This window comes from Aegilops tauschii, chromosome 6, assembly GCF_002575655.3.
Source record: "Aegilops tauschii subsp. strangulata cultivar AL8/78 chromosome 6, Aet v6.0, whole genome shotgun sequence".
In the NCBI taxonomy this organism is placed as follows: Eukaryota; Viridiplantae; Streptophyta; class Magnoliopsida; order Poales; family Poaceae; genus Aegilops; species Aegilops tauschii.
This window is the reverse complement of record NC_053040.3, coordinates 7,120,715-7,132,936: the sequence shown is the minus strand read 5'-3', so window position 1 is coordinate 7,132,936 and position 12,222 is coordinate 7,120,715. Positions and strand designations below refer to the sequence as shown.

The 12,222-nt window shown below is 41.4% G+C and overlaps 2 protein-coding genes across 2 annotated transcripts; one reads left to right on the top strand and one right to left on the bottom strand.

The window, feature by feature from the left end:
- Positions 1–1,100: 1,100 nt before the first annotated feature.
- Positions 1,101–2,670, bottom strand: LOC109734428 (probable glutathione S-transferase GSTF1). Its single transcript, XM_020293635.4, has 4 exons — positions 2,599–2,670; positions 2,364–2,533; positions 2,213–2,261; positions 1,101–1,740 (listed from the first exon to the last, which is right to left on the bottom strand). The coding sequence occupies exons 2-4, from the start codon at positions 2,511–2,513 to the stop codon at positions 1,205–1,207; spliced, it is 735 nt and encodes a 244-aa protein (XP_020149224.1). The 5' UTR covers positions 2,514–2,533; positions 2,599–2,670; the 3' UTR covers positions 1,101–1,204.
- A 1,903-nt stretch (positions 2,671–4,573) lies between these two features.
- On the top strand, positions 4,574–7,345 carry LOC109734427 (uncharacterized). Its single transcript, XM_073501575.1, has one exon. The coding sequence runs from the start codon at positions 4,574–4,576 to the stop codon at positions 7,343–7,345; it is 2,772 nt and encodes a 923-aa protein (XP_073357676.1).
- Positions 7,346–12,222: the final 4,877 nt, after the last annotated feature.

Sequence of the window (12,222 nt, the reverse complement as noted above, 5' to 3'; positions counted from 1 at the left end):
TTAAAGGAAAGTATACAAAGCATATTTATTGTTCTCCAAACTCACCAATGAGTTTTCTCCTTTCTCAAAGGTTTTCTCATATGAGTTATCAAGGAGACAATAATTATTATATGTTGCACTTTTCTCCTTATTATTTTTCCCATTGGGTTTAAAGGAGTTTTAGCAACATATCTGCTCTATTCTCCTCATATTTTTCCCACAGGGTTTTTGGGGCAGACTCTCAAGATTATACGGAAGATTACTCAAGATGGAAGATCTATGTACAAGAAGTTTTCAATGATGAAACATTCAAGGAGCGGTGTTGTACAAGGGAGAGTGTTAGGAATTAATTAGTAGATTAATTAGCACATGATAATTAATGAATAGTCATTAACAAAGGGGTGTGTCCAACCCCGAACAGTCATGTCCCTTCTCTCTTTCTATTGCCAATAGGCACCTGTTCTGGAGGGATGCCTCCGAAACGACACCTCTTCTTCCCACCTCTTCCAGATGTATATATACTTGAGAATCAATGGAAACCAGGACTGATTGTCCTTTCGCTTTCAATCTCGTTTTACTCTAACACCTATGACGTGTGTCTGCAATTTATGTGGTGCTGCTGACAGCTGGCGCCACTTTCTGCTACTTGCAACATGTCGAGAAGTAGCCTATACAAGCCACACACGGGCATGAACTCCATTTACTCTCACTTGAATAAATTCAAGGGGTGAGGCAGGCCCTCCAAGAAACCAAGTAAGCTTGGAGCCAGGTATCTGGACCAGAGAGTGCTACGAAGGCCCGTGTCACACAGTTCTACGAATGAATATTTTCATTGCGTTGGTTAGACGAAGTTACTTTTTTGAAGTATGCTTCAATCTCAACAATTGATTTGCATGGGAAGCCGCAGACCGTTTCAGTCAAAATCCATTTTTTGGGTGTCAAAAGTCCTCAACGTTGGCAAAATTTCAATCAACATCATGTAAAATTTTCCATTTGGTGCTTTGCCGAAATACAAGCTGAAATAAATGATTTTAAAAAGTCAGTTATGTCTAAAATATTTTTGAAACCAAGATTAGAAACCATGCTTGCATTTGCTCCAGAACAGACATACTAACTTCTGATTTATGACTTGACAAGCAACAAATCTGAAAGCATTATAAGATACATGGTTCCATTTACAGAACTTCACAACAACGTATACGCAAGCACAAAGCTTATTGCCTTATTAGCGATACCAGCAAGAGAGCACCATACAAATTAGTGGTGTGATCCCAGAATGCCAAATATCCCCTACAAAGCATGCCTTTGGTGGAGCCAAGCTTGCGCTGAGCTTCTTGATCGATGGCCTTGCGGCCATCAGTCTCTCCCACCATGCCTTCACGTTAGGATACGAGTCGAAGAGGACCGCGTGAGGCGTCGCCATGAAGGAGCAAGTGTGGGGGAAATGGTTGATATCCGCAAAGCTGATGAAATCCCCCGCCAAGTACTTGTGCTTGGACAAATGCGCCTCGTAGACCTCCAGCACCTTCTTCAGCTTCTCTATGCTTTCGTCCACCACCTTCTGGTTGGTGGGTATGCCGAGCACGAGTGGGTTTATGAGGCATTCGTACACTACAGGCGAGATGGCTGGGTTGTAGGCGTGGGCATCGACCTCGGTCCATACATCCACCAACGCGGCTTCTTTCAGGTTACCTTCCCTCAGCAGGTCGACTTCGTTCGTCTTGTATTTGCGAAGCACGTACCTTGAAATTGCGCGCGACTCTGAGAGAACAAAAATACAAAGTTTGAGAAATTTAGCGGATATTTGGGTGAGCTAATGTGTATGGCGTAGCATCAATATGAAACGTTTGGTAGCCTAATAATATCAGACCCTGGCCTCTGCTCTTGCTAACCTCCCTCCGATCTATCTGGTTGATAACAGGAACACATCAATTAATGTGTGAAAAGGCTGTCCTGGACTCCTAAACAGTATTGATGCCCCAAAATTGTCTAATCCATGCTCCAAATTTGTAATATTCTTTAGGCAGCAATAGTCTTTCATGTGATACTTACCCTTGAATAGTTTACTAAGGCTCTGCTGATCTGCAAATGACTTAAAGAAAGCATACGCGGAAACAAATTTGAAGGCTAACATTCACTTTACTACTCGGTCCTTTAAGATGCCGAGAAACAGAGCAAGCCTCTGCACCAAGTCACATTTATTTTGACAAGGACAAAAGCAAATTGATCATACCGAAGAGAATTAGATTCCCATCCTGGAAAGCAGGGGTTTGCCCGAACGGCTGCAAGAAATTAAAACATCCGTGCAAAAAACATCAGTTGAAAAATGGCCGAAATCAAGGAAGAGGGAGCAGAGGATTTGAGTCGTCGGGGAGCTTACGTACGTTTCTGGCGAGATGCTCGGGGCTCTTGTGCTCCAGGGCCTTCAAATCCATGTCGACGACCTCGTACTCGACGCCGACCTCCACCAAGCACATCAGCACCCGGGCCACGTTCCTCGACTTGCCCGGCCCGAACACCTTCACCGGCGCCATTTTCCTTGGCCTGCTGCAGCCTGCAGGCGAGAGGGACTGAGAGATTGTGTATCGGCGTTCTAGCGGTGTGCAGCATGACCCTTACCTCTTTATACGGCATCTTCTCGGTGGTTGGTGGAAGATTTTGACGTGCGAGCAGTGGTGCTCTCCAGAAGAACGAAGCTAGTAAGATTTTGACGTGTGAAGCAGTTTGTCGAGAGTCGTCTGAATCGAACTCGGCGTAATAAAAATACTCGGCCAATACGCAATTTGCCGAGAGCTCGACACACCAAACTCGACAACAAGGGGCCATGCGGCATGACCATTCGGGTTTGATGGCTCTGTGACGTCGGCGATGCAGTTGGCGAGTATACCACGCACACGTCACTTGACAAAGATTTTTGCAAATTCTTTTTTCTTGTGCAGAAAAGATTTGCCGAGTCCTCTGATAAGGAACTCGATATAGTTGTAAAGGTGTTTCCAGGTGCCGCCACGTGATCTGTTTTGCTGAGTGGCATGACTCGGCAAACAATTATATATATTTTTTAAATTATGAAAGACCTTTGCCAAGTTCCCGCGATGAAAACTAGGAAACTCTTGTTGAATGTTGACACTGAAAGTCAGGCGCCGCATCTACTTGGCAAATGTTACAGGAAGTTCTTTCAATGATTGGATTTCTCTTAAGCCTTGCAAATGAAAAGAAAAATATCGACAAGTTCACAAGTCCATACCAACAACAAGTTCACAAGTTTGATATTCATACCAACGAATCCACATACCAACAATAAGTTCACAAGTTTGATATCCATACCAGCAACAAGTTCACAAATTCACATACGAACAACAAGTTCATAAGTTCCGCAAATTGGTTTGGCATCCATACCAACAAGTTCACAAGTCAAAATCACAACAAGTTGTCACAACTTCAACAAGTTTGATAAGAAGTTCACACGTGACATAAAACCAAAAGGATCATACAATTTGTCAACACGACCTCTCGGCCCTGAACATCAACTCCATGGATCATGAACACTACGGTTGTGGAAGAGGAGTAGGAGGGGCATGGATCATAGCTTCCCGAAAAGCCCATAGGAAGAGGAGGAGGGACACCTCAGCATTGTATCATAGTGGTCGATCAGTTAATATTGGTGGTTATTATGGGAAAAAATACTAACCTTGAACTCGTCTTCAAGCCTCTCTCTAGCTGCCACTTCTGCCTGCAGTCGTGCCATCTGTGCGGCCTCAAATTCCTCCCTTTTCTCCTTTCTTCTTCCATCTCTATGGTCTGTGCGGATTGTTCTGGTTCCAACGCGGCCTATAAATGTCACTAATCCAAACAAATGGAATTATTTTTCTAAACTGTTATATGTAGTTATACATGGTTCATGCATGTCACTTATATTGACGAATGTGGCAAATATTCTCACTAAGAGATCCATTAAAATTTCTAATTCTTTCGACTGATATGTCAATGGTTTAAGACATGTTTTGTTTCATTTTAGTTATTCTTTGTTGCAATCATTTTAAGTTATTCTCTTACTACATGATAATAAGAAAAAAAAACTCAATATCACTGCATATGCACATTTATGTTTGTGGCTCATGTTAATTTTTCAATATTGGCATCGTCATAATTATAATTGTGTCCGTTGCGGTTGACACCGATATGGTGCACCAACTTTAAGCGGAATACATGCTATATCTTTACAAAAAAATGTTAATAATAATCAATTTTTTAAGCTATGTTAATAATAATCATGATGGTCTTCCAAAACAAGCAGACACGGCTGGTCAGAGGACGAACAACGCATCCCTATTGTCCGAAGGAAGTCCCGCGACTGAACGACGACTCCAAGTTCTGAATTAACTAACGAATTCGAAGGTGCACCCAAGCCTAACCGCACCTAGCTGCTAGCTACATGAAAATTAAAGAAGGACCAACCGCACTTAACATACGCTCCTGCCCATGCCTTCTTAAGTGCACCACACCATCGATCGTGCTACTCCAACTCGTAGCAACTGAAACAACAGTCCTTGAAAGCCACACCGTTCTGTGTGATTAGATCACTACCACCAACGCCATGGATCACTCGCCCGCCAAGTTCGTCTTGCTCCTCATGGCGGCGGCGGCAACCTGGAGCAGCGTCTTCCCCGTCGCCGACGCGCAGTCGGCTCATGCAATCGCCGCGGGTTGCATACCACGTGAGCGGGATGCCCTGCTGGCCTTCAAGCAGGGCATCAACGACACCGAGGACGACCTCGTGTCATGGCAGGAAGGGAACCAAGATTGCTGCCGATGGAAAGGCATCACCTGTGACAACGCGACCGGCCATGTCGTCGAGCTTGACCTGGGCATCTGGACTTCTTTCTTGGCCGACCAGATAAGTCCTTCCTTACTTTCTCTTGAGCGCCTGGAGAGCCTCAACCTCCAGTACGCGGGGCTGTGCGACGATGCACATCGTCTTCCAGAGTTCCTGGGTTCTTTCAAGAATTTGACACATCTCGCTCTCTTCGGCATGCTTTGTCATGGCGAAGCGCCTCCTCACCTCGGCAACCTGTCGAAGCTGGAGCATCTCGTCCTCTCCGCCCCCGCTCTCGGCCAAGGGAGGAACCTAAAAGATATCTCATGGTTAACCCGTCTACCCCTCTTGTCATATCTTGACTTGAGCTATTTGGACCTCAGCTCAGTTGTTGATTGGCCTCTTGTGGTGAGCATGATCCCCTCCTTGGAGTACCTCGGCCTTTCTAACTGCTCACTTCCAAGTGCAGCCCGGTCCCTCCCACACCTAAACACCACAAATCTTAAGCACCTTGACCTCTCACGTAACTACTTTGGCCATCCAGTTGCATCTTGTTGGTTTTGGAACATAACAAGCCTCGAGTACCTCGACCTTTCAAATACCACCCTCTATGGCCCGTTTCCTGGTGCACTGGGACATATGACCTCCCTCCAGTGGTTAGATTTGAGCAACATGGGTAACAGCCCCACAATGACAGTGGAGTTGGGAAACCTATGTGATTTGGGAACACTACGGCTTGACCGGAGTCTCTCCTCTGGAAACATAACAGATTTTCTGGAGAAATTGCCAAAGTGTTCGTCCAACAGATTGCAAGAACTGACGTTGAAGAGCAACAATATGGTTGGAAAGCTGATAAATAGTATGGGACAATTAAACAACTTAACTATGCTTGACCTTTCTCACAATAACATTACAGGAACTATACCATTAGGCATTGATAAGTGCTCTTATTTATGGCACTATGACCTTTCTTACAACCATCTTACTGGAGCTATACCCTCATGGTTGGGGAATTGCACTAGATTGTGGTATCTTTCTCTTTCCAACAACCTGCTCACTGGACATATACCGCATGGTTTTGAGAGTTGTGCCGCGTTACTTACACTTGACATTTCGGAGAACCATCTTAGTGGAGCAATACCACAGGGATTGGGGAATTGCACTAGTTTGGGACAACTTTATCTTTCTAGTAACCATCTTACTGGACATGTGCCATCCAAGATCGGTATGCTTGGTCATTTGTCTGATCTCGACCTTAGCAACAATAATCTTGATGGCATGATCACAGAAGAACACCTGCTTGGTCTGAAGAACTTAGAGCACATGGATTCATCACACAATTCTTTCTCGGGACCTTTACCATTACATTTTGGATCTCGATGGTTAGCAGAATTGTCTTTATCCTACAGTTACTTCAGTGGCCCTATTTCTAAATATATTTGTCAGTTAGAGTTCCTACTGGTCTTGGAATTGTCATACAACTTTCTAGAGGGAGAACTTCCTCATTGTTCTCGTAAATCTAGCTTGGTTTACCTCCTCTTGAGTAATAACAACTTTTCCGGCAAGTTTCCATCATCAGTCCGAAACTACTCAAGATTGGCTTTCCTAGATCTCTCAAGGAATAACTTCTATGGAACATTGCCGTCATGGATTGGAGAGTTGGTAAATTTGAAATATCTGCAACTAAGCCACAACTTGTTACATGGAGATATTCCACCGAATGTCACAAATCTATATTGCCTTCGTCATTTGAATTTAGCCAGAAATAGTATATCTGGAGTTATACCGAGCTCTTTGTCAAAATTAACTGCAATGACCCAAGCAAACTCAACGAAACATGGGTCCGACAAGTCTTGCACGTCCAACAACTATGGAGCTATGAAGAAAGAAATTTGGCTTGTTGTAATGAAGCGCCAAGAACTTAAGTATGGTACTGGATTTTTTGATGTGCTGAGCATTGACCTATCACTCAACAAATTAGTTGGTCGAATTCCAGACGAGTTAACTTCTCTTAATGGGCTGTTAAATTTAAACTTATCATGGAATCACTTGAGTGGACAAATTCCTGCAGAGATTGGGGCTATGAAGTCAATTGAGTCACTTGACCTCTCAAGGAACAACCTTTATGATGAGATCCCGACAAGCTTGTCGAATTTGACGTACTTAAGCTCATTGGACTTATCATACAACAACCTTACTGGAAGAATCCCCCTAGGCAATCAACTTGACACAATCTACTCGGAGAACCCGTCCATATACGCTGGTAACATTGGCCTGTGTGGCCCTCCTCTCGAAAGGAATTGCTCAGGAAACAATGGCCTTGAGCATATGAATCAACAAACAAGTGAGAAGGTCTACGAGCCACTGTTATCCTTATACTTTGGACTTGGGTCTGGGTTTGTGGCTGGCCTCTGGGTCGTGTTTTGCTCTCTACTATTCAACAAAACATGGAGAGTTTCCTATTTTCGCCTCTTCGACAAGTTGTATGACAATGCATATGTGTTTGTGGTTGTTACTTGGGGCATGATAAATGACAAGGAAACTACAAGTTGAGCACTCTAGATGACAATCAGATGCTGTTGTCGTCGTAGTATGTAGTGGGCTCTATGAATAATTCATGTTGACCATGTATTTTCTTACTAGTTGGCACTACTAGGTGCTTTTCTATCCTCTAATAATGCATGTAATTGATCGTTATTGGTTTGTACACTGAATAAGACCCAACACATACGACAAAATGATCAACCATCTCCTTTTGTCCGTTTGCATGTAGTTAGGATGTCCCAAAGAAGACCATCCATCTCTTTTTCTGTAAGAATTTCCAAATGAAGCATGAGCACAACAATTTTCCACCGGTTTGCTAACGAACTACACAACGCTTTGTGTGCGATCGGTTTGTTTGTGACCCATGCCTACACACACGAGGGCCATTGTCTACCAACAATCTTGTTATGCCTTTCTCTGCTCGGTTGGCCTTTTTCATCCTAATAATATTTTCAAATTCATGATTGTTTAAATTCTTAACTTTTTAAATATCCGGAAGCATTTTTCGAATTCACGGATTTGTTTTCCGAGTTCGCAAGCATTTTCGGAATTCCGGGACATTTTCAAATAGAAAAGATATTTAAATCCATGATTTTTTCGATTTCAAATTTTTGTCGAAATTAACATTTTTTGAGGGATCTTTTTTAAAAACTAACAGAAAGAGCCATCCGGATTTTTCTTATACATCGGGCCAGCCGAAAAAACCAACGGATAGAAGGGCCGAGCGAGCGACATTACTGGGCCAATACTTTTCTTTTCTTTTCTTAGGAGCTCCCTGTTATATTCTCTGGATCGGGCAGGCTTAGATCAATCCGGTGATTTACCTTCTGCCTGGCCGGATGAACTCGATGGGGTGGCCATGGTGGATGGCGGCGGTGGTGATGGCAGATCGTGGGCGGTGAAGTGGTGGCGGCGCTTCCCATCAGCACTGCACTAACCCTAGATCGGTAGGGGTGTAGGTGGGTTGTAAGGCGTCGTGACGAACCTCGTGATGCGAGCCGCCAGCCCCCACCTCTTTATATAGTACAAATGATAGGGGCCCGTCAACCATAGTGGGTTGAGCGCCCCCGATCAGGGTGCAGATCTAAGGGCCCGGTGGGCCGTTGGGCCCACACGATGGAGATCATCCTAACATTCTCCCCCTTGATCTCAACTTTTACTTTTGACCTTATACTTTTACTTTACTCGTTTCATAACAGATCAATACATAGAACATGTTTCATCGTCACAGCTCAATTGCCGATAGAATCAGACAGGCATAACGTACCTCTCTGTTTTGAAACAAATTCTTTAACCTTGGGCCCTTTTATTGTCCGGAAATCTTAGATATACCATAAAACCCATGTCGACTGTGTGTTCTTCGAACACACCGGGTGGTAAGCCTTTAATAAGCAGATCTGCAAACACTTGTCGGTTGCTTTTATGCTTCAAGCATTTCTACATAATTCTGGACTTTCTCCTTTACAACGCCTAACTCTGTGTCAGTGTGTTTGGCATCAACACTTGACTCGTTGTCATAGGAGCGAAAAACTTAAAATGGTTATCGTTGTTGTCAACCATTATTAACTCCGGGTACAAGTCTCCTTAAGCATTTTGCATGTCCCTCAGCCTCATATCAAGCTATAAAATATCTTTGCATCACATTGATGATAATTTCATTCTTTGGAGCTTTTCCACATAAAAACCTCCAAGTATGAAAGTTAGCGACAATTGTGGATTTCGCTATACATTTCACAAGTCCTGTCTTTGTACTCACAATCTTTTGAGAGCACTTATTTCTTTCAGCATGAGGCCGATATCTTTGACTCCATTCCAGTGATCTATATATGGACTGGACATTGCCAAAACAACCCGGATACGTGAATTGTGTCAGGATAATATATTGAGCTTCCAACAGCTGAAGCATATGGTACCATATCCGTTTTCAATCTTTTCTCATCAACTTTTGGAACACCATAGTTTCCAGTTCAATTACCCTTGACTATAAGAACAGGCGTAGGTTTTCTCGCATGCCTACTTTAGAGACCTTTGTTAGCATGTCCATGCGACATTCCTAATACCCCATTTTATTCTTTTCTTGGTGAATCTCGATATTTATAACGAGAGACACTCTGAGAAATGCAATTTTGAACTTTGAGGACAAGAACTTCTTTTCTCCTCCTGAAGTAGATTGACATCACCACTAGCAAGTAGGACGTCATCCACATGCACATGATTGGGAAATGAATTTCCCATTCTATAACTTTGCATGAATACAATTGTCCTTCCATTTTCTTTAACCCAAAATATCATCTGATTCTTTAAACTTTAAATGCAACTGTCTAGAGACTTGCTCTAGTCCATAAAAAACTTCTTGAAGCAGTATCCCTTGTGTTCTATACATTCATCTGATGTAACTCAGATCATGATGTCGGTCATGATGTGCCACTAACACTCATTGTAATTTTTTCATTCTCTTTGCACAAAATCTTTTGATTCAAGTCGCGCTTTACACCTTTACATATTTCCTTTGGAGTCACATTGACCTTGTAGACCTTTTACAGCCTATTGTTTCTGCTCCATTGGAAATTACTTATGAGTCCCAAACATTGTCGGGATTTACCAATTTTATTTCATCTCACATAGTCTCTTATCATTTGGACAAACAGACACTTCTCTAAGCTTGATTGAGCGCTTTAAATGAGGTGGGATCAACCTCGATTTGAATTTCACTAACATAGACTTTATAGTAATCAGAAGTATCTGATTTTCTCATTCCTTGAGACCATTTGTGTCTCAGGTACTGGCACTTCTTTCATATGGGGCTGTTGTTGCTCTGTGATTGCCAAGAGGTAAATTAATTCTATAGTCTTTTATTTCCAAGAGGCAATAGGTTTTACAGGGACCTGTGTCACAAGATCCATGTGTACTCATTCATCCTTTATAGAGCTAACATCAGGTGTTGTATAGGTCATACAACATGCTCCCCCAGATTACTCCATCTTCACTAAAACTGGCGTATCTTTAAACTTTATTATTTGGGTTTATTCTGTTAAAACTTTCTTCTTTATGGCACTTTAAGCACCGTCTTAGTATTCCTTAGTCTGCTTTCGGAACTGTAAAAGATCCAGGAATACAGCTATTTCTTTTCTTTAGGGGTATTATTATGATCGTCGTACTCCCCCAGATGATCACATTCTTCATTAATGGATATCTCATATTTCTTTCTCCTCCTCAAAATGTGGCAAGAACTTTTCTGCCACAATTTCGAAAAACCATTCACAACTCTTGTGAATTGAGGAAACTTTGAGTATCTACTTCATGTATCTGATTACTTCATATGTAATGAAGTTATCTGTTAACGGTATGGGAGTACTTTTTCCTTATTCCTCATTCCATTTCGAAAACTCAAAATAGTTCTTTATCATTAGTACTTTTGCAAGTCACACTTGCATATCATTCTTATCTTTAGGTTCGTCTGTAACTTTTATTCTCTTTGGATTTATTGAGTGCTTAATGACCGTTACACATAAGGTGTACGGTCGATACTAGGAAAGCATAATACCTACTCCATACTTTTCTCCCAGAGTGGGACACATTAAACGCACATGAGTCATCATATCTTTCTCCTGTCATACAGGATAAGTCCTTTGCCTACATTTCTCCTGCCATACATGATTTTTTGACATAATACTATGTCAACTTTACTCAGTTATGCAGGTATTTTCCGAGACTTTTCCCCGCCATGCGGGTTTTATCATAATCCTCTTTTCCTGCTATGCGGGTAATTCCCTGTAAGGAACATAAATGCCAGAATTGGCTCTTTTGACTGCATATGCTATCATCAAATTCAGAAATAAATCCGAAACGCTCTTTGACACACATGCTTAATCCGACGTTGGTCAAATTAAACACGCATGTTGCTTGTTTCATCTCAAATCATGTTGACTGAAAAATCTTCTTCATATAGAATACGAAAGACATTCGTCAACCAAGACTCTCAATGATCTATTTGTTTTCTTCTCTTGGATTAATATCCAAGAATTCTTTTCTTTTGAAGCCATTCTTTAGTGAAAACATACTCCCTCACGTTATGACCTTTCCTGGTCATCTTTCGGGTCACAAGTACCTAGCCATTTGCTTTCACGAATGAAAGCATGGAAAACTTTTAGTCTGAGAAAACATAGCCAATAATCAACAATAATGAGCATAAAAATAACCCAACGTTGGTCTGGTTAAAAAAATATGCACATTAAACTTTTGTAAAACTTCCTTTTTATACTCTAAATCACCGTTGTGGTAGAATTAGAATAAAACTCATTCTTCTACATTAATTCCATATCACGGTTGGGCGAAAATGGAAATAATGCATATAACTCATAAACAATGTGATGATAGTATTTCTATTAAACAACTTTGCTAAGAAATAATCATCATCATCAACTTTATTGCAGCGGAAAACTTTTAATATACATTTCTCAATCTTTATCAAATGCTCTGAAAATTGGTCACTTTGATACAAAAATTATCAGAGATTTGAACTTTTAACTATAAGACTCATTGAATTATAATATTGTCATCATCAACGTTGGTCAGAAAATAGCAATACCATAATTAAACTTTAATAAAATATCTTTCTACTGTCATAGCAGAAGCTATCTGAATCTGATTTCACCCACAAGTGAAAAAACTTCTCTCAAAAAACTGTTCATCCAATTAAATTTTCCCGTTGGTTCCAATTTAATTGGAGGATAATACTTTTTCTTTCTTTGTAAAAGAGTACTATTAATTATTTACGCAGCGGAAAAACATGAATAAAAAAAATCATGAACTTTTTACAAAAAATTTTCTTTCACCGAATAAAAAATCATGAACTTCTTTAGTTCTACTGAAACTTTTACTTTATA